We start from the raw sequence: 23,718 nt of genomic DNA on the forward strand, positions 1-23,718 counted from the left end.
AAACCCCCTCTGTCACAAAACACAGTACACATTCATGGTGCACCAAACCCCCTCTGTCACAACACACAGTACACATTCATGGTGCACCAAACCCCCTCTGTCACAACACACAGTACACATTCATGGTGCACCAAACCCCCTCTGTCACAACAAACACACAGTACACATTCATGGTGCACCAAACCCCCTCTGTCACAACACACAGTACACATTCATGGTGCACCAAAACCCCCTCTGTCACAACACACAGTACACATTCATGGTGCACCAAAACCCCTCTGTCACAACACACAGTACACATTCATGGTGGGCCAAACCCCCTCTGTCACAACACACAGTACACATTCATGGTGCACCAAAACCCCATCTGTCACAAAACACAGTACACATTCGTGGTGCGCCAAAACCCCTCTGTCACAACACACAGTACACATTGATGGTGCACCAAAACCCCATCTGTCACAAAACACAGTACACATTCATGGTGCACCAAACCCCCTCTGTCACAACACACACACAGTACACATTCATGGTGCACCAAACCCCCTCTGTCACAACACACAGAACACATTCATGGTGCGCCAAACCCCCTCTGTCACAACACACACACAGTACACATTCATGGTGCACCAAACCCCCTCTGTCACAACACACACACAGTACACATTCATGGTGCACCAAACCCCCTCTGTCACAACACACAGTACACATTCATGGTGCGCCAAACCCCCTCTGTCACAACACACAGTACACATTCATGGTGCACCAAACCCCCTCTGTCACAACACACACACAGTACACATTCATGGTGCACCAAACCCCCTCTGTCACAACACACAGTACACATTCATGGTGCGCCACACCCCCTCTGTCACAACACACACACAGTACACATTCATGGTGCACCAAACCCCCTCTGTCACAACACACAGTACACATTCATGGTGTGCCAAACCCCCTCTGTCACAACACACAGTACACATTCATGGTGCACCAAAACCCCTCTGTCACAACACACAGTACACATTCATGGTGCGCCAAACCCCCTCTGTCACAACACACAGTACACATTCATGGTGGGCCAAACCCCCTCTGTCACAACACACAGTACACATTCATGGTGCGCCAAACCCCCTCTGTCACAACACAGGGTACACATTCATCGTGCACCAAACCCCCTCTGTCACAACACACAGTACACATTCATGGTGCACCAAAACCCCTCTGTCACAACACACACACAGTACACATTGATGGTGCACCAAACCCCCTCTGTCACAACACACACACAGTACACATTCATGGTGCACCAAACCCCCTCTGTCACAACACACAGTACACATTCATGGTGCACCAAACCCCCTCTGTCACAACACACAGTACACATTCATGGTGCCCCAAACCCCCTCTGTCACAACACACAGTACACATTCATGGTGGGCCAAACCCCCTCTGTCACAACACACAGTACACATTCATGGTGCACCAAACCCCCTCTGTCACAACACACAGTACACATTCATGGTGGGCCAAACCCCCTCTGTCACAACACACAGTACACATTGATGGTGCACCAAAACCCCTCTGTCACAAAACACAGTACACATTCATGGTGCGCCAAACCCCCTCTGTCACAACACACACACAGTACACATTCATGGTGGGCCAAACCCCCTCTGTCACAACACACAGTACACATTGATGGTGCACCAAACCCCCTCTGTCACAACACACAGTACACATTCATGGTGCACCAAACCCCCTCTGTCACAACACACACACAGTACACATTCATGGTGCACCAAACCCCCTCTGTCACAACACACAGTACACATTCATGGTGCACCAATCCCCTCTGTCACAACACACAGTACACATTCATGGTGCACCAAAACCCCTCTGTCACAACACACAGTACATATTCATGGTGCGCCAAACCCCCTCTGTCACAACTCACAGTACACATTCATGGTGCACCGAACCCCCTCTGTCACAACACACAGTACACATTCATAGTGCATCAAACCCCCTCTGTCACAACACACACAGTACACATTGATGGTGCACCAAAACCCCTCTGTCACAAAACACAGTACACATTCATGGTGCGCCAAACCCCCTCTGTCACAACACACACACAGTACACATTCATGGTGGGCCAAACCCCCTCTGTCACAACACACAGTACACATTGATGGTGCACCAAACCCCCTCTGTCACAACACACAGTACACATTCATGGTGCACCAAACCCCCTCTGTCACAACACACAGTACACATTCATGGTGCACCAAACCCCCTCTGTCACAAAACACAGTACACATTGATGGTGGGCCAAAACCCTTCTGTCACAACAAACACACAGTACACATTCATGGTACACCAAACCCCCTCTGTCACAACACACAGTACACATTCATGGTGCACCAAACCCCCTCTGTCACAACACACCCACAGTACACATTGATGGTGCACCAAACCCCCTCTGTCACAACACACACACACAGTACACATTCATGGTGCACCAATCCCCTCTGTCACAACACACAGTACACATTCATGGTGCACCAAAACCCCTCTGTCACAACACACAGTACATATTCATGGTGCGCCAAACCCCCTCTGTCACAACTCACAGTACACATTCATGGTGGGCCAAACCCCCTCTGTCACAACACACACACAGTACACATTGATGGTGTGTCAAACCCCCTCTGTCACAACACACAGTACACATTCATGGTGCACCAAAACCCCTCTGTCACAACACACAGTACACATTCATGGTGCACCAAACCCCCTCTGTCACAACACACAGTACACATTGATGGTGGGCCAAAACCCTTCTGTCACAACAAACACACAGTACACATTCATGGTGCACCAAACCCCCTCTGTCACAACACACAGTACACATTCATGGTGGGCCAAACCCCCTCTGTCACAACACACAGTACACATTCATGGTGCACCAAACCCCCTGTCACAACACACACACAGTACACATTCATGGTGCGCCAAACCCCCTCTGTCACAACACACAGTACACATTCATGGTGCACCAAAACCCCTCTGTCACAACACACACACAGTACACATTCATGGTGCACCAAACCCCCTCTGTCACAACACACAGTACACATTCATGGTGCACCAAACCCCCTCTGTCACAACACACAGTACACATTCATGGTGCACCAAATCCCCTCTGTCACAACACACACACAGTACACATTCATGGTGCACCAAACCCCCTCTGTCACAACACACACACAGTACACATTCATGGTGCACCGAACCCCCTCTGTCACAACACACAGTACACATTCATAGTGCATCAAACACCCTCTGTCACAACACACACAGTACACATTCATGGTGTGTCAAACCCCCTCTGTCACAACACACAGTACACATTCATAGTGCATCAAACCCCCTCTGTCACAACACACACAGTACACATTCATGGTGCACCAAACCCCCTCTGTCACAACACACAGTACACATTGATGGTGCACCAAACCCCCTCTGTCACAACACACAGTACACATTCATGGTGCGCCAAACCCCCTCTGTCACAACACACAGTACACATTCATGGTGCACCAAACCCCCTCTGTCACAACACACACACCGTACACATTCATGGTGCGCCAAACCCCCTCTGTCACAATAAAAAATGCACATTCATGGTGCACCAAACCCCCTCTGTCACAACACACAGTATACATTCATGGTGCGCCAAACCCCCTCTGTCACAACACACAGTACACATTCATGGTGTACCAAACCCCCTATGTCACAACACACACACAGTACACATTCATGGTGGGCCAAACCCCCTCTGTCACAACACACACACAGTACACATTCATGGTGCGCCAAACCCCCACTGTCACAACACACAGTACACATTCATGGTGCACCAAACCCCCTATGTCACAACACACAGTACACATTCATGGTGCACCAAAACCCTTCTGTCACAACACACAGTACACATTCATGGTGCACCAAACCCCCTCTGTCACAACACACCCACAGTACACATTGATAGTGCACCAAAACCCCTCTGTCACAACACACACACAGTACACATTCATGGTGTGCCAAAACCCCTCTGTCACAACACACACACAGTACACATTCATGGTGCCCCAAAACCCCTCTGTCACAACACACAGTACACATTCATGGTGCGCCAAACCCCCTCTGTCACAACACACAGTACACATTCATGGTGGGCCAAACCCCCTCTGTCACAACACACAGTACACATTCATGGTGCGCCAAACCCCCTCTGTCACAACACAGGGTACACATTCATTGTGCACCAAACCCCCTCTGTCACAACACACAGTACACATTCATGGTGCACCAAAACCCCTCTGTCACAACACACACACAGTACACATTCATGGTGCACCAAACCCCCTCTGTCACAACACACAGTACACATTCATGGTGCGCCAAACCCCCTCTGTCACAACACACAGTACACATTCATGGTGGGCCAAACCCCCTCTGTCACAACACACAGTACACATTCATGGTGCACCAAACCCCCTCTGTCACAACACACAGTACACATTCATGGTGGGCCAAACCCCCTCTGTCACAACACACAGTACACATTGATGGTGCACCAAAACCCCTCTGTCACAAAACACAGTACACATTCATGGTGCGCCAAACCCCCTCTGTCACAACACACACACAGTACACATTCATGGTGCGCCAAAAACCCCTCTGTCACAACACACAGTACACATTCATGGTGCGCCAAACCCCCTCTGTCACAACACACAGTACACATTCATGGTGCACCAAACCCCCTCTGTCACAACACACAGTACACATTCATGGTGCACCAAACCCCCTCTGTCACAACACACAGTACACATTCATGGTGCACCAAACCCCCTCTGTCACAACACACAGTACACATTCATGGTGCACCAAACCCCCTCTGTCACAACAAACAATACACATTCATGGTGGGCGGGTTCAGTTTCAGTATCAAGGTGTCAGAGCATGTAGACCTGTGTCACAACAAACAAATACATCCATCGGGGGGCAGGTTTTAGTTTCAGTATCAAGGTGTCAGAGTCAGCAGATCTTTTTATGCTACACCACATCTGCCATAAAAAGAAATTTTTTAATCAATAAATAGAAAATGAAATTTACAAAAGGAAGGCAGCAGATGCCTGACGTTTATATAAACCTGATGCGCAGATCAGGCTGTCTCTCTATCTCTCCTCTCTCTCTCTTCACCTCTCTTTTTCCCCTTTCCCCTCTTTCAGTATTTACTGTACACAAGTCTTTCATAATGTTTATACAGATTTTCTTTCTTCCTCTCTTCCTGTTAGTGTTCAGGAGCTGCATCTCCCACATTCACTGACATGTGTAGCCAGGTTTTTACCTGTGTGTTCAGGGGCTGCATCTCTCACATTCACTGACATGTGTAGCCAGGTTTTTACCTGTGTGTTCAGGGGCTGCATCTCTCACATTCACTGACATGTGTAGCCAGGTTTTTACCTGTGTGTTCAGGGGCTGCATCTCCCACATTCACTGACATGTGTTGCCAGGTTTTTACCTGTGTTCAGGAGCTGCATCTCCCACATTCACTCACATGTGTAGCCAGGTTTTTACCTGTGTTCAGGGGCTGCATCTCTCACATTCACTGACATGTGTAGCCAGGTTTTTACCTGTGTTCAGGGGCTGCATCTCCCACATTCACTGACATGTGTAGCCAGGTTTTTACCTGTGTTCAGGAGCTGCATCTCCCACATTCACTGACATGCATAGCCAGGTTTTTACCTGTGTGTTCAGGGGCTGCATCTCCCACATTCACTGACATGCATAGCCAGGTTTTTACCTGTGTTCAGGGGTTGCATTCCCCACATTCACTGACATGTGTAGCCAGGTTTTTACCTGTGTTCAGGGGCTGCATCTCCCACATTCACTGACATGTGTAGCCAGGTTTTTACCTGTGTTCAGGGGCTGCATCTCCCACATTCACTGACATGTGTAGCCAGGTTTTTACCTGTGTTCAGGGGCTGCATCTCCCACATTCACTGACATGCGTAGCCAGGTTTTTACCTGTGTTCAAGGGCTGCATCCCCCACATTCACTGACATGCGTAGCCAGGTTTTTACCTGTGTTCAGGGGCTGCATCTCCCACATTCACTGACATGTGTAGCCAGGTTTTTACCTGTGTTCAAGGGCTGCATCCCCCACATTCACTGACATGCATAGCCAGGTTTTTACCTGTGTTCAGGGGCTGCATCTCCCACATTCACTGACATGTGTAGCCAGGTTTTTACCTGTGTTCAGGGGCTGCATTCCCCACATTCACTCACATGTGTAGCCAGGTTTTTACCTGTGTTCAGGGGCTGCATCTCCCACATTCACTGACATGTGTAGCCAGGTTTTTACCTGTGTTCAGGGGTTGCATTCCCCACATTTGCTCACATGCACATAATGTATTATTATTATAACACTAAACAGCACACCAGAAAATTCTTAGCGTTATATAAATGTACTATCACCATAACACAAAGCAGCACAGAACAGACCTAGCGCTATATAAATGTTCTATCACCATAACACAAAGCAGCACAGAGGAACAGACCTAGCGCTATATAAATGCACTGTCACCATAACACAGAGCAGCACAGAGAAACAGACCTAGCGCTATATAAATGTTCTATCACCATAACACAGAGCAGCACAGAGGAACAGACCTAGCACTATATAAATGTTCTATCACCATAACACAGAGCAGCACAGAGGAACAGACCTAGCACTATATAAATGTTCTATCACCATAACACAAAGCAGCACAGAACAGATCTAGTGCTATATAAATGTTCTATCACCATAACACAAAGCAGCATAGAACAGACCTAGCGCTATATAAATGTTCTATCACCATAACACAGAGCAGCACAGAGGAACAGACCTAGCACTATATAAATGTTCTATCACCATAACACAAAGCAGCACAGAGGAACAGACCTAGCGCTATATAAATGTTCTATCACCGTAACACAAAGCAGCACAGAACAGACCTAGCACTATATAAATGTTCTATCACCATAACACAAAGCAGCACAGAGGAACAGACCTAGCGCTATATAAATGTTCTATCACCATAACACAAAGCAGCACAGAGGAACAGACCTAGCACTATATAAATGCACTATCACCATAACACAAAGCAGCACAGAACAATCCTAGCGCTATATAAATGCACTGTCACCATAACACAGAGCAGCACAGAGCAACAGACCTAGCGCTATATAAATGTTCTATCGCCATAACACAAAGCAGCACAGAACAGACCTAGCGCTATATAAATGTTCTATCACCATAACACAAAGCAGCACAGAGGAACAGACCTAGCGCTATATAAATGTTCTATCACCATAACACAAAGCAGCACAGAGGAACAGACCTAGCGCTATATAAATGTTCTATCACCATAACACAAAGCAGCACAGAACAGACCTAGCGCTATATAAATGTTCTATCACCATAACACAAAGCAGCACAGAACAGACCTAGCGCTATATAAATGTTCTATCACCATAACACAGAGCAGCACAGAGGAACACACCTAGCGCTATATAAATGTTCTATCACCATAACACAAAGCAGCACAGAACAGACCTAGCGCTATATAAATGTTCTATCACCATAACACAAAGCAGCACAGAACACACCTAGCGCTATATAAATGTTCTATCACCATAACACAAAGCAGCACAGAACAGACCTAGCGCTATATAAATGTTCTATCACCATAACACAAAGCAGCACAGAGGAACAGACCTAGCGCTATATAAATGCACTGTCACCATAACACAGAGCAGCACAGAGGAACAGACCTAGCGCTATATAAATGCACTGTCACCATAACACAGAGCAGCACAGAACAGACCTAGCGCTATATAAATGCACTGTCACCATAACACAGAGCAGCACAGAACAGACCTAGCGCTATATAAATGTTCTATCACCATAACACAGAGCAGCACAGAGGAACAGACCTAGCGCTATATAAATGCACTGTCACCATAACACAGAGCAGCACAGAGGAACAGACCTAGCGCTATATAAATGCACTGTCACCATAACACAGAGCAGCACAGAGGAACAGACCCACCCTCGGTCAGCAGCGAAGACGTTGCAGTCGATGGTCATGGAGGAGAAGATGGAGCAGAGCTCAGAGAGCAGCTGGTGCTGTCCCCCCTGTCCACCCCCACACCCCTCCTCCACCTCCCCCTTCACCTGCTCCTCCACCACCTGCACACACACACACACACACACACACACACACACACACACACACATGCACATATACACATACACAGAAACATGTATTTTTCTTATAATATACTTTTCCTCTGATACATAACATGAACTTTTTTTCTTTTCTTTTTTTTACACTAATATTCACATGCATTCCCTTTCCTTTATACACTACTTTACTCCTTTCCGTCTAAAAACACTTATAGTGAATAGACGTTAAACTGAAGAAAACGGAAACATGTGTGGAGGCACACTCACATACACACTCATACACATAGACACACACACACACACACACACACACACACACACATGCACATATACACATACACAGAAACATGTGTGGAGGCACACACACATACACACTCATACACATACAGACACACACATACACATACAGACACACACACACACACACATACACATAAATAATAATACAGGCTTGCATAGCGCAATACGCCCATCTCAGATGGGGCTCACTGCGCTTTACGATAAAATAAAATAAATTGAGACTCAGTAACGTAAAAATATGTACAAAGTCAACACAATCTCACATGACATTGGCTGAAATATACATATTCAAGACTAAGTAACATAAAAATATGTAAATCAACACAAGCACCATCACAGTCTCAAATCACACAGGAACAAACCACAGCAAAACAAGGCACATCACATTCAAAGTCAAAAATAAACACTAAGGAACCAGTATCACAAAAATAAACCACCAAAAATCACCACAAATTCATACAACCAACACAAAAAGCACATCTGGCAATAAGATCACAGCAAGCATATGCAGGAAAAGTTTCAGTGAGAAAAGTGCAGTTTGAAAAGGAGCGATGGCCTAGAGGTAACGCGTTGAGTGAGCGAGGAGAGGAGCCAGGCAAACACTGCGGCAGTAACCCAACCAAAACGTTCAAATAAAGGACTGTCTCATGACGTAGATGGGATTTCTAGCTATGAATAGAATCTAGAACGATTCCCAAAGCTAAAGCTACCAGTATTTTTGTAAACAAACTCAATGCAAACCAGGGAAAAGTCAGAATATTTCGATGATGAGTTATTTCATCATTGTAGCTTTTTTTTCTTTTTCTTTTTCTTCTTTTTTTTAACGCTTACAGTTGACTTCATCAAGTTTTTGCGCCTTATAAATATTATCATTATTAGTAGTAGTTCTTTTTTTATGTATTTATCTATTATTTATTTATTTATTTATTTACTTATTTATTTTTATTTTTTTCCCATTTTTACTTTATTGCATTCTTTCATTCTTGCAAATATGAGGATTCTGCTGTGAATTTCCAAATTTGGCCGGACCTACCTACTAATTCTCTGTTAACATGGGTAATAAATAACCAACGTCCATGCCTTTTTTGTTGTTTTTTTCATCCAGCCTTCACGCTGTGGAGGGACTATCTTCTACTGCGTTGAAGAGCTACAACTCCCACATAGACATTAAACAAAAAAACACACTCACACGCACACACACGCACACGCACACACACACACACACACCAGAGCCACAGCAGACAGAAGAGTGACAGCAGCCACTTGCTGAAGCGATGAGGCGCCAGGCGTCTCCATGACCTTGGTGCAGGAGGTCACGAGGTCACGTAGGCTGGTGACCCCTGACCCTCGCGGCATCACCTTTCCCAAGGTCTGCACCGCGTCCGCGTAAAACACCACCAGATCCAGGTCCAGGTCCGGGTCCCTCAGGTCCAGGTCCACCAACTGATGCAAACATGGTACGGTCAAAGGTTAAAGGTCCCATAGACCATTACAGTTATCAGGGCAGTGAATTAATGTCCACTGTGTGGAGGGCTCAGCACAGCAATATGGCACCCAATCCTCTCCTCCAGCTGTATTAACCTTCCCCAACTGAAATCGGTACCGCACCCATTCACAGCTGGTTGGAGTGAGGAAAATCAGAGTAAAGAACCCGTGGCAACAAGTGGGTGTCCCTGGCAAATTCAGTAGAAAATTCACTCTGACAGTCAAAGAAATAAAGCGATCCACATGAAGACAAAAAAAAAAAGAAAAGAAAAAATGGGCGGCGATGCACTTTGGTGGTGTGCTCTCCCCGGGGAGAACAGCCAGAATTTCACACACAGAAATCTGTTGTGACAAAACAATACAACAGACAATACAATACAATACAACACAATACAGCAACACAACACAACACCACGCACAACACAACACAACACAACACAACACAACACAATACAACACAATACAATACAATACAATACAATACAATTTTCTCACCATCCTGTCATCACGTTCATAGTGACCCTTACATACAAGCATGACAAAAAATGATAGACTTGTTTTTATTTTAATGAAACAGATGACGCAGACTGGAAAATTAACACTTGCAACTTTCAATTTCTTTGGTAGATACACACAGAAACTCTCTGTCTCTCTGCCTCACACACACACACACACACACACACACACACACAACATTCTCATCTTTCTCCTCACACACACACACACACACACACACACCACTTTACACACCTCAAGTCCAGAGACCAACGTTCGCCTTTTCACAAACAGGATCAGTTCATTCCAGCAGGACTGGACAAGGGCGCACAACTGCCGACCAGGAACGTCCTGTGTTGCTTCTTTGTCTACAAACAAAGCAATTCTATCTTTCTTTCATTGGACGATGTTGATATGTATTCACTTATATCACCTAATTATTTTGCCTCATTTCATTTTAACATTTCACACATATAGGTCATTCAAATCCTTATTACAACCTGAAAAATACTTATCTCATCTTACCATCAGTAAATTTAGATCGGCTTTCATTAAGTTCCGTTTTGGTATAAATAAACTAAAAGTAAATCAGCGTTATCGTGACGTTTTGAAAAACTGCACTGCCCATGTGGTGGTAGAATAGAGAACGAACTACATGTACTAACAGCCTGTCCATTATATAATGATATTAGAAAGAAATATTTGCTCAAGCATATGCAAAATATTAGAAATCTGTCATTATCATTTCTGCTGCAAAACGAAAGTTGTAATGTGACCAGAGATGTTGCAATGTTTGTTTTTTATGCATTAAGACTGAGAGAAGAGCACTTTCAGCCCTAAACAGAAATATCAGCCTTGTGCTTTTCATTTAGTTTCCTTGTTCTCAGTGAGCTCACTGTGTATTAAGTGGATTGTTTTTGTTCTTCCTATTTTATTTTAGTCAAGCTGTGTGTGCAACACGTGCACCCAAAATGTATACAGGTCGGTGACCTTACATTAAAATTCTTGCGTTCTTGAACATTTCACACAAACCAAGGATATGCTCAAGACCTGACCAGTGTGATGGGTTTATGCAAAGACAAGGCATCAGCTCCTCTTTTTTTTTTTCAGCCGAGCTTGAGAAGAGGATCCAAGCATTTGAGATGAAATGCTACCAAAAGCTGTTCCGCATCTCATGGGTCGAACACAAGACCAACGACTATGTCCGGAGCAAAGTCGAAGCCTTCGCCGGACATCAAGAACCCCTCCTGGCCACCATCAAAAGGAGGAAGCTGGCCTGGTTTGGCCACGTGACCCGCCACAACACCCTGTGCAAGACCATCCTGCAGGGCACCATGGAGGGCAGAAGAAAGAGGGGAAGACCAAGGAGAAGCTGGACAGATGACGTCAAGACCTGGACTCATCTGAAGATGCCAGAGCTGGTGTCAGAGGCTGAGAGCAGACCAGGCTGGAGGAGAGTGATGTCCACTGCATCCCTTGTGTCCCCGCCACGACCCAGTGGGTCACGGGACAAAAGGAAAGGAAAGATGTGGAGCAGCACATATGGATAAGTCCGCATGTTTAGACACCTCCTTGAAACTGAAGCGGTCCTATACAAACAGCAAGTGGTCAGTGTTGGTCTTTCAAGCTGAGGGTCCTGGCTTCATATCTTGTGTGTGAAAAAAAAATGTAATAAGGAAAGTCACAAAATTAACAAAACTGACTTTCATCGCCTCTGGCACCGACTGATTTTCACAAGAATGGTTTAACTCACTCAGTACGGCCAGTCCTCTCTTCTCCTCTACACAGACCCCTCGGATGTCCAGTGGGTGTCTCAATGACCCAACCTTTAGCTTCCGTCGTCAGAATTGTGGTATTCTTTGTCAACATTCACCTCTTCAGTGTAAGAGCCTTCCGCTTGTAATATTTTGATGGTTGTAATTGGGGTGAAACGCTGTTAACGTCGTCTCTTTCGCCATTCGTATGGAGAGAGTTAAAGTGAATTTGATAAATAAGAGTGTCACAACACTGCAGGAAATATTGGTTATTTGCAAAAACCCAATCAGGGCTTTGTAACATTCTGAATTAAAATTGTTTCAAACTTTTGTGCTTTCCTATATTCATTTTCAATTCATCAGTGTGTGCAAGTTTCAAACAAACATTATGGATACGTTCATCATCTCACTGGAAGACAGCATAAGAGGGGAGAAAGATTCATATTTTCTTCAGAACTAATTCACTGTGTTACTGATCAGTTTGGAAATTTCAGTTCACAACTCCTATCATCTACAAATGGGCTGTCTGTGGGAAAAATCAGGGAAGCAGAAGAGTATTGATTAAGAAAAAATACTTATCACAATAAAGATATCCCACTTGTGACATGTTTTTGTATCATTACACTCATTTAAATGAAATAATATTTTTGTTACATGCATATGTATCAAAAATGTTTTTAATGTTCAAAAAAGGCAAAAATAATGAGAATCCACACTAGCCGGATTTTTCTGCCTTTCTACTATACCTTTACTGGCTGGCTGGATGCTTGTCATTAGGGTCAGACAATGAACTGAGGTTCCTTGTGCAACATGCACATATCACATATAAAAAAAACCTCATTTTAGCAAAGGAGCTGCATACGGCAAATTTATTTGGAAAAACCCACTACAATTCATCTTTATTCATCCATCTGACAATAAACTGTGCATCCAAAGGCAGTGAATGCACTGTGTCGCCACCACTGCAGCACCACACACACACCTGTGTGTATATCTCTGTTTGCGTGTACATGACTCGAGGCCGTGGTGTCCTAATTACACTGAACCAGAACAGGCACTACTGAACACCACCAAAGTGGCTCAGCAGCAGTGCAGGGTCTCCTCTAGCATGTGGCCTCCTGATAATCTAACATCGATAGTTCCCTGTGTACTGCCAGCACTGGGACTGTAACAGACGAACCTGGGGTGTGCCCATGTATGGGCGATTCAGAACGAGAAACATGGGAGTAATGCCACTGAAATGGCGCATGCTGCAGCAGTAGAAAATAAATTAATTGATTAATGGAAATAAATAATGACTGCTGAGTGTCACCTTGCTTTGACTCCTTGACGCAGAACAGGAGAAGGTTGATGGCTCGGTCTGCCTTTACTTTGGGCATGTACGTGTGGCTGTTGACACTGTTGACGATGTCCACAGCCTTTCCCAGCGTCGCCGTCAACAGCGGCTGGCTTCTGCCGTCACCTGCCTCGTCTTTTGTCTCCTCTGTCACCTGACCCTCGCAGTCTGCCATCACCATCGCCAGCCGGCTGGCCTGAGTCACACGATGACTCTCCGACAGTGGGTTGCCTGACACGTCTGTGACAGACAAAACTTTGAATGTGTTGTTGAAAACAGGACTGACAATACTCCAACTTATGCTGCACCACAACTGCTGTTGCTACTGTCTCTGCTCACACACACACACACACACACACACACATACATGCACACGCACGCACGCGCACACACACACACACACAAACACACAGATGCGCACACATACACACAAACACACATAACACACACACACACAGATGCGCACACATACACGCAAACACACATAACACACACACACACACAACAGGAGGTTGGAGGTTGTGCATGCGCCAAAGGCGGGAACTCATTCCCAATGCAATGCCCAGAGACAGACAGACATGACAGGAACTCATTCCCAATGCAATGCCCAGAGACAGACAGACATGACAGGAACTCATTCCCAATGCAATGCCCAGAGACAGACACACATGACAGAGCGAAGGCGGGAACTCATTCCCAATGCAATGCCCAGAGACAGACACACATGACAGGAACTCATTCCCAATGCAATGCCCAGAGACAGAGACAGAGCGGCACATCTGGTGAGGTTTTTACTTGGCTCCAGGACGAGGTAGCCGTCAATCATGCCGTGCAGCCTTTCAATCAGAGAGGCCCAGCTCCAGACTGCGTGGTGGTGGGGAGTGGAGGTGGAGGAGGTGGTGATGAGCCAGGTGACCAGCGATGACCACAGCCCCGTCCCCCTTCGTATGCTCTCCTCCCTTTCCATCATCCCCAACGTGTCAATAAGCATGTCCACATCCACCTTGTCCTGAAACACCGGGCATCATCACTCATACAGCTGCTTCTTCCTTGTTCGTGAGATGCAACTCCCACATTCACTATACTGAGTGGGCTTTTTCAGGGGGGGGGTGTATACTGGGTATGTTCTTGTTTCAATAACCCACCAAACGCTGACATGGATTCCAGGATCTTTAACATGCATATTTGATCTTCTGCTTGCGTATACACACGAAGGGGGTTCAGGCACAAGCAGGTCTGCACATGTTGTTGACCTAGGAGATCGGAAAAATCTCCACCCTTTACCCACCAGGCGCTGTTACCTAGATTTGATCCTGGGACCCTCAGACTGAAAGTCCAACGCTTTAACCACTTGGCTATTGCGCCCGTCATCTTACATTGACAATGTTGATAATTATCTACTTCTATATACTGCAATAATACAAGCTGAAGCAGGCTCTAAGTGCTTTACTAGTCCGATACTTAAGATTAATCAAATTTCAGTTTCAGTTTCTCAAGGATGCATCACTGCGTAAAGAAAAATCCATATATGCTACACCACATCTGCTGGGCAGATGCTTGATCAGCAGTATAACACTCATGTTGCCACAGATTCTCTTTCAGTGCGCCTAATGCATGCTGCAAAAGTGACCTCTGTTTATCATTTATCTGTTGATATATGGATGCCTATGCGTGCGTTAGATACACATGTATGTTAAAATGTATGTATGGAGTGTGTGTGTGTGTGTGTGTGTGTGTGTGTGTGTGTGTGTGTGTGTGTGTGTGTGTGTGTGTGTGTCTGGTCACATTTTGGTGTGTGTATGTAACATAGATATAATGTTTTATGTTAACAAAAGCGTTTCTGTAAAGCACCAAGAGCAGATTTCTGGATAGTGTGCTATATAAGTATCCATCCATGGAGTGCAGAATGAGAATGGAGAACTTTTCATGGAGTTCTGCACCTTCAATGACCTGGTCATTGGAGGCACCTTGTTTCCCCACAAGACCATCCATAAGACCACGTGGGTTTCCCCTGACGGCAAGACCGAGAACCAGATCGACCACATCACCATCGGTCGTAAGTGGAGACGAAGCCTGCACGACGTCAGGGTAAAGCGCGGCGCAGATGCAGCATCGGATCACCACCTGGTTGTGGCAGCACTCAAAACCAAGCTGAAGGCCTACAACGACCAGGCTGCAAGACCATCGCACAAGTACAACGTGCACAGCTTGAAGGAGAAACTCAAAGCAGAAGAGTTCAAGATTGAATTGAGGAACAAGTTCAGTGTGCTTTCCCAACTCCCAGAAGACTCAATAGAAGAACATTGGCACAGCCTTCGAGAGACCTGGACAACAACTTGCAAAACAGTCCTGGGCAAGAAAACGAGGAAGCACAAAGAGTGGCTATCAACAGACACCTGGACACTCATCACTGAGAGGAAGCATTTGAAAGACCAGATCAACTGCACGCAAGATCAAGCCGACAGACATGAGCTACAAGCACAGTACTGGGAGACGAACCGACAAGTAAAGCGAAGTGCGAGAAAAGATAAAAGAACCTACATCGAGGAACTGACAGCAGAAGCTGAGAGTGCAGCAGGTCAGCGGAACATGAAGCGCCTGTATGAGATCACCAGGACACTCTCCGGGAAAAACAGCAACCCAAGCCAGCCCGTCAAGGACAAAGACGGAAACACCATCCTTGGCGAAGAGCAGCAGAGAGCAAGATGGGCGGAGCATTTCAAAGAAACGCTCAACCGACCAGCACCACCCGCCCCACCAGACATCCCGCCACCTACCAAGCTCCTCGACATCAACACCAACCCTCCCAACAAGACCGAGATCGTCAAGGCCATCAAGTCCCTCAAGTCAGGAAAGGCAGCTGGCCCAGATGGAATTCCACCTGAAGCTCTGAAGGCCAACATCCAGACTTCAACTGAGATGCTGCACCCTCTCCTTTGCAAGATCTGGGAACAGGAGCGAGTGCCAAAAGACTGGAAAAGAGGACATCTTGTAAAGCTGCCAAAGAAAGGGGACCTTTCATCCTGCAACAGCTGGCGGGGAATCACGCTGTTGTCTATTCCGGGCAAGGTACTGAGCAGAATCATCCTTGAGAGACTGAAGAACGCTTTGGACAAGACACTTCGGGACGAACAAGCAGGCTTCCGACAAGATCGCTTGTGCACGGATCACATCGCAACCATGCGCATCATCATCGAGCAGTCCCTGGAGTGGCAGACCCCCCTGTACACAGTCTTCGTCGACTTTCAAAAAGCTTTTGACAGTGTCGACCGAGATGTCATCTGGAGACTGATGTACCACTATGGATTTCCACCAAAGTTTGTAACCATCATCCAGCAGATGTACGAAGACGCCACCTGTCAAGTGATCCACAATGGGAAACTGACGGAACCTTTCAGTGTGCAAACCGGCGTCCGTCAGGGTTGTTTGCTCTCACCGACCATTTTCCTGATGGTGGTTGACTGGGTCATGAGGCAGTCTACAGCAGATCGGAGGACAGGCATCCAGTGGACTTTCACTAAACAGCTGGAGGACCTAGACTTTGCAGATGACATAAGTCTTCTCTCCCACAGGCAGCAAGATGCGCAGGAGAAACTATGTCGTGTGGCAGGAGAAGCTGAGAAGACTGGACTCCAAATCAACATTGGGAAAACAGAGGTCATGAGGGTCAACAACAAGAAGCAAGATCCAGTGCAACTACACCAAGAGAACATCAAGGAGGTTGACAAGTTTGTCTACTTAGGCAGTGTTGTCAGCAAAGACGGGGGGATGGACGAAGACATCAAGAGCCGTATCAACAAAGCAAGACACGCCTTCAACACCCTTCAACCAATCTGGAGATCGACAGCCCTCTCAATCCGCAACAAGATCCGGATTTTTAACACCAACGTGAAGTCGGTTCTACTCTATGGCTCAGAGACGTGGAGAGTGACAAAGACCAGCACCCACAAGCTTCAGACATTCACCAACAGATGTCTAAGAAACATCCTGAACATCAGATGGCCAGAGGTTGTCTCCAATGAAGAACTTTGGAACATGACAAAACAGGCCCCACTGGAGACGGAAATCAAGAAACGGAAATGGGGATGGATAGGCCATACACTACGCAAGCCTGCAACAAACATCACAAGACAGGCTCTTGATTGGAACCCACAGGGAAAAAGGAAAGTTGGCCGTCCGAAGCAGAACTGGCGGAGAAGCATTGAGGCAGAGACAAGGGCGGCCGGAATGACGTGGGCCGAACTGAAGAGGACCAGCCAGAGCCGGGTGCGTTGGAGGAGTGTTGTTGCGGCCCTATGTTCCCCACGGAATCAAGAGGAATAAGAGAGAGAAGAGAGAAGAGAAACGCTAAATTACTTAACTGATTAATCTAAATTTCAAACTGTGATAAATGTATCGAGCAATATCTGTCATATATTTACGGTCATTAAGAATTGTCAGCTGCTGTTTATTTGGATCTTGTGCAAATTTCAGAGGAAGGTAATTTGATCTTATTGCTTCATTTGAATGACAGCTAAACAAAGAAATAGAGATATATCAAAGATTCATGAAAGACATAAAAACACAACCACTGATTTTATGAAAGCACAATTTACAAAACCAACAATTCATCTTATGATGGGCACAAGAGTTCAGTGGGTTCAATCTGAGGTTTGCTGGGTACGAATCCTGGTTGCAGCGCCTGGTGGGTTATGGGTCAAATTTTCCGATTTCCCAGCTCAATCCATATAAAATAAAGAAAAAAAAAGGGGCTATTATTATCATCATTATCATTGCAATTATTTCAATGTCATATTTACACACACACACACACACATGTACAAAGAGAGAGAGAGAGAATGTCATATTTACACACACACACACACACACACACACACACACACACACACACACATACAGAGAGAGAGAGAGAGAGAGAGAGAGGCTGTTTTGGGGTTGTTTTTTTGTGTGCTTTTTTAACAGATGTGGTGTAGTGTATGTGGATTAGCACACACTTTGAGCCTTTTTGAAATGGAAACTGAAAGTCGTGCAGTCCATGTTGTGGTGTCAAAATGTTTAACCCAACCAAACGATTTGGGATGGGTTTTTTTTTATATTTCAGAATGAAAGACAAGTGGCAGTCTCTTGCCGTCATCGTGTGAAAGGGCTCAATAGACAGGACCTGTGTGATGTGGATGCTCCCTGAATCAGATCAGGCACCACTGAACACCACCTCATCAAATCCAACAGCAGTGCAGGGTCTCCTCTGGTGTGTGGTACACATTCAGCACTCATCTTGTCTAGCAGATTCAGAACAGTCTTTCATATACCTTGTCCATCAGATTCAGAACATTTTTTTTAATTTCACATACCTTGTCTAACAAATTCAGAACAGTCTTTCAGTTACACATACCTTGTAATAATAATAATAATAATAATAATAATAATAATGGTATTTATATAGCGCTGAATCTTGTGCAGAGACAAATCAAAGTGCTTTCACACCAGTCATTCACATGCATGCATAACTCTAAAACTGGAGAAACTGAAGACAAGGAAGAAGCAGGGAAGGGAGGCTACTTTGGGAAGAGGTGGGTTTTAAGGCCAGACTTGAAAGAGCTGAGTGTGGAGACTTGACGAAGTGAAAGAGGAAGTTCATTCCAATTGCAAGGTCCAGATACTGAGAAAGAACGGCGGGCAACAGTCAAGTGTTTGAATCTGGGTATGCGTAAACAGAGTGGATCCAAAGCCGATCGTAGTGAGCGAGATGGAGTGTAGAGGTGAAGGCAGCCGCAGAGATAGGAAGGGGCAGTTTTGTGAATACATTTATAAAATAGAGTGCTGATCTTGTACTTTATTCAGTGTGAGACAGGGAACCAGTGGAGATGTTGCAAAAGAGGAGTGATGTGCTCAGATCTTTTCTTTCTGAGGACGAGTCAGGCAGCAGAGTTTTGTAAGCGCTGAAGGGACTGAATGGATGATGCAGACAATATAAAGTTACAGTAGTCAAGGCAAGAGAGAATGAGAAAAATGACAAGTCTAGATGTTGCATCAGTGGACAGATATTTCCAGACAGAACTGATGCACCACAGTTGACAGTAACAGGACTGACATGTCTGACTGATAAAATTTTGCATGGACAGTGTATTGTCAAGGACAACATCGAGTTACTGACTGACCTGGAAAGAGGGATGGATGTACTGCCAAGTTTGATTGTGTCGATTGTGATGGAAGACAGTTTTTGTTTTGTCCATCAAATTCAGAACAGTCTGTCACATACCTTGTCTATCAAATTCAGAACAGTCTGTCACATACCTTGTCTATCAAATTCAGAACAGTCTGTCACATACCTTGTCTATCAAATTCAGAACAGTCTTAGTCATGAAGCACTCTATTGCTCCTCTGGTGAAGTTTTCCAGAGTTGTCAGACTTGCATAGATGATGTCTCTGTAAACAGCAAAGGGGGAAAACAAGATAACAAATACAATCACACAAACCCAACTGCACACAAACCTGAATGTTGCAAGGTATGAACTCTGTTGTATTGTTTTGTACTGACTTGTATAAATATCATATCTTATCGCATCATATCATACTGTATCACATCATATCTTATCGTATCATATCATATCATATCATACTGTATCACATCATATCTTATCGTATCATATCATATTGTATTATATCTTATTGTTTCATATCATATTGCATCACATCATATCTTATCGTATCATATCATATTGTATCATATCATATCTTATTGTATAATATCAAATTATATCATGTTGGTTTATGTCGTATCATACTGTATTGTATTGCTGTTTTTGTAATAACAGATTTCTCTGCATGAAAACCAGGCTGCTCTCCCCAGGGAGAGTGCGTCACAACACTGACAGCACGGTGACTGCACCACCCTTTTTTTCTGTCTGCAATCATATCTATTTTCCTATCCAAGTGGATTTTTCTACAGAATTTTGCCAGAGACAACCATTATGTTGCTGTGGTGTCTTTAAAATGTGCTGAGAGCATGCTGCACACAGGACTTCAGCTTATCATCTCATCTGAATGACTAGCGTCCAGACCACCACTCAAGGCCTAGTGGAAGGGGAGAAAATACTGGCGACTGTGGGATTTGAACCAATGCACTCAGATTCTCTGGCGTCTTAGGCGGAATCATTACCACTAGGCCAAAACTCCACTCAGCCACTCCACTGTAGCATTCTATACGTCATCCACACCAGATTCTCCGGGTGAAAGTTGGGCTGCTCTCCTCAAGAAGAGTGCATTTCCACACAGCAGCGCCAAGCTTGTATTTGCCAGTCTGCAGGTGGTGTTTTACCATCAGAAGGTGGCCAACGACAACTCACCTGCTGCCATGGGTTCCTTCACATGCACCTATCATTAAAGGGAGACACCATGGCAAAACCAGTTCAACATTGGACTTCGGAATCAGTGTTCACCAGTGACCAGGGGTCAGTTTCAGTGTTGTGTTGCGTCCTTGGAAAACGTACTTTTCTCTGATTTCTCCTCAGTCCAGCCTGGTGTCAATGGGCACCAAACATTAACTGGGAAGGGTTAGGCCTGATGTCAATGGGCACCAAACACTGACTGGGAAGGGCTGGGCCTGATGTCAATGGGCACCAAACATTGACTGGGAAGGGTTGGGCCTGATGTCAATGGGCACCAAACATTAACTGGGAAGGGTTGGGCCTGATGTCAATGGGCACCAAACATTGACTGGGAAGGGCTGGGCCTGATGTCAATGGGCACCAAACACTGACTGGGAAGGGTTGGGCCTGATGTCAATGGGCACCAAACATTAACTGGGAAGGGTTGGGAGCCTGATGTCAATGGGCACCAAACAATGGGAAGGGCTGGGCCTGATGTCAGTGGGAACCAATCACTGACTGGGAAGGGACAGAGAGGATTGGTCCCTGCCTTCATCAGCCCAGCCCTTGACACAGTGGACTGGAATTCACCGCCGTGTGGCTGTAAAAAGCTATGGGACGTTTAAGCCGAACCTAAGAAATCACTAAAAATACAAGGTACTATGAGTGTGGAGACCTGACAGCAGCCTTCAGCCCCCTGACTGCCCCTTATGTTCAATCAACAGAACTCTCCAAGCCTCCTGTGACACCTGTCTACGTTAGATTAACAGAGGTACTTCATCAAATGTTTGTGCCTATTTTAGAAGGGTTAGAAACACTGACTGATCTTGACAGGCTCAAGAAAGGTTCATAGTAGTGATTTGCTGCTCTTTTCAAACTCATCAAGACATACAATTCTTGTGAAATCATTTTTTTTTCCTGAGAACTTAAACCAGTCTTGCTAAAAATGACGACACCATGATGGTCTCCAACTCGCAATCCATTTCAGTGTTTGTCAGTTTGTCAACACTGGATGTGCTTTAGGAAATTATGAGTGATGCAGATAGTGATGAAGAAGAGACAGAGGATGATCATTCTTTTTTTTTGTTAGCTCCTGTGTTGAGTGCTTGTCAGTTTGTTTTTGGAAATATTCATATAATATCATCAACTTGCAACGATTTTAATAAATACCCAACAAATCACAAAGTGACTCCTTTTTCATTTAATTTCATGTGAAAGTAAAACAAATTATGTTATCAGTCTGTAATTTCATGCTACATTCCCATAAATTGAGAAGCTACAGTAAAGTGCACAAGATACTGACGCAGCTTTTTTCCTTGGCATATGGAATACAGCCGACTTCAAACTGCATTGGCAGTGAAGGGGTTAACCTACATAATCACTACAAAAACGGAGTGTTACGATGTACAGACCTGACAGTGTAGAGAGTGTTGCAGTCCAGGATAGGTTCCGGCGGGATGCAGGACAGGCCCTGTGTAATGAACACCAGGGGCACCGACGACCAGTTCTCCTTCAACAGCGTCACCAGCACGTGCTGCATGAAGTCCACTGAAACGACACGCCAACGACACGTATGTACACATCAGTATTCCTCTCTATACACCTGCTGCACAAAGGCCACTGAAACGACACACCAACGACATGTATGTACACATCAGTATTCCTCTCTACACACCTGCTGCATAAAGTCCACTGAAATGACATGCCAACGACACGCATGATCCACTGTGTACACATCAGTATTCTCTCTATACACCTGCTTCACAAAGGCCACTGAAACGACATGCCAACGACACGCGTGATACCACAGAGCTCTATGTGTATCAGCACAATCAAATATTATTTGAATATCACCTATATTCAGATCAGTTATTGCTACTGGTAACAGCCAGCTACTGAAAAGCCAACATGGTGGGGGAAGGGGTAGTGGGTGAGGGGAGGGATGGAGACACACAGAGACACAGAGAAAGAGATAGAGAGAGGGGTGGGGGTGAGAAGAAACAAGAGAAAATACTAAACGATATTGTTTCTGCATCAACAGCAAAAACATTTCTGAAAGAAAGAAAAACAAGAGAGGCAAGGCCTTCAAGACTCACTAGTGATAAATTAAGTCCCCTAGCACTAATTACAGAGTAATTTTCCTTCTTTACTATCTGCACCAAAACGTTTGCAAAATAAATAAAAATTCCATGCTTAGCAAAAGAAGTTCCTGTTTGAACAAAAAATGATAATAATGACTCCTCTTGTTGTTGTGTCAGAATAAGAGGTCAAAGCGCCAAGTTTAGAGAATACAAAAAATATAAATATAACAGTAAATGCAGTTTGCATATAATTAGGCTTCTTTTTTTTTCTTTTTCTTTTTTTTTTGTGCAATATTGTTTTAAACAAGATGACAGGAAAGAACTGAATTTTTCCTATTTTTATGCCTAATTTGGTGTCAACTGACAAAGTATTTGCAGAGAAAATGTCAATGTTAAAGTTTACCACGGACACACACACACACACACACACACAACCGAACACCGGGTTAAAACACAGACTCACTTTGTTTACACAAGTGAGTCAAAAATCAATGTAATAACTGATTAAACATCTCACTGAAAACCAAACAAACTGTGCCAAAGAAAATGGATGAACCACGTCCAGCACCAGCCCAGCATCAGTCTCTCCCCAA

General features: G+C 45.0%; 1 protein-coding gene across 1 annotated transcript in view; it reads right to left on the minus strand.

The window, feature by feature from the left end:
* Positions 1–23,718, minus strand: part of LOC143296053 (tRNA (guanosine(18)-2'-O)-methyltransferase TARBP1-like) — a 69,231-nt gene that overhangs the window by 37,802 nt on the left and 7,711 nt on the right. Inside the window, exons 6-12 of the mRNA XM_076607800.1 lie at positions 22,457–22,592; positions 20,007–20,103; positions 14,473–14,686; positions 13,654–13,917; positions 10,843–10,955; positions 9,835–10,050; positions 8,171–8,310 (exon numbers count right to left, since the gene is read on the minus strand). Coding sequence (XP_076463915.1) covers positions 8,171–8,310; positions 9,835–10,050; positions 10,843–10,955; positions 13,654–13,917; positions 14,473–14,686; positions 20,007–20,103; positions 22,457–22,592 — 1,180 coding nt within the window. The remainder of the gene's footprint in view (positions 1–8,170; positions 8,311–9,834; positions 10,051–10,842; positions 10,956–13,653; positions 13,918–14,472; positions 14,687–20,006; positions 20,104–22,456; positions 22,593–23,718) is intronic.

The sequence above is a fragment of the Babylonia areolata genome, chromosome 21, assembly GCF_041734735.1.
Source record: "Babylonia areolata isolate BAREFJ2019XMU chromosome 21, ASM4173473v1, whole genome shotgun sequence".
NCBI classification, from domain to species: domain Eukaryota; kingdom Metazoa; phylum Mollusca; class Gastropoda; order Neogastropoda; family Buccinidae; genus Babylonia; species Babylonia areolata.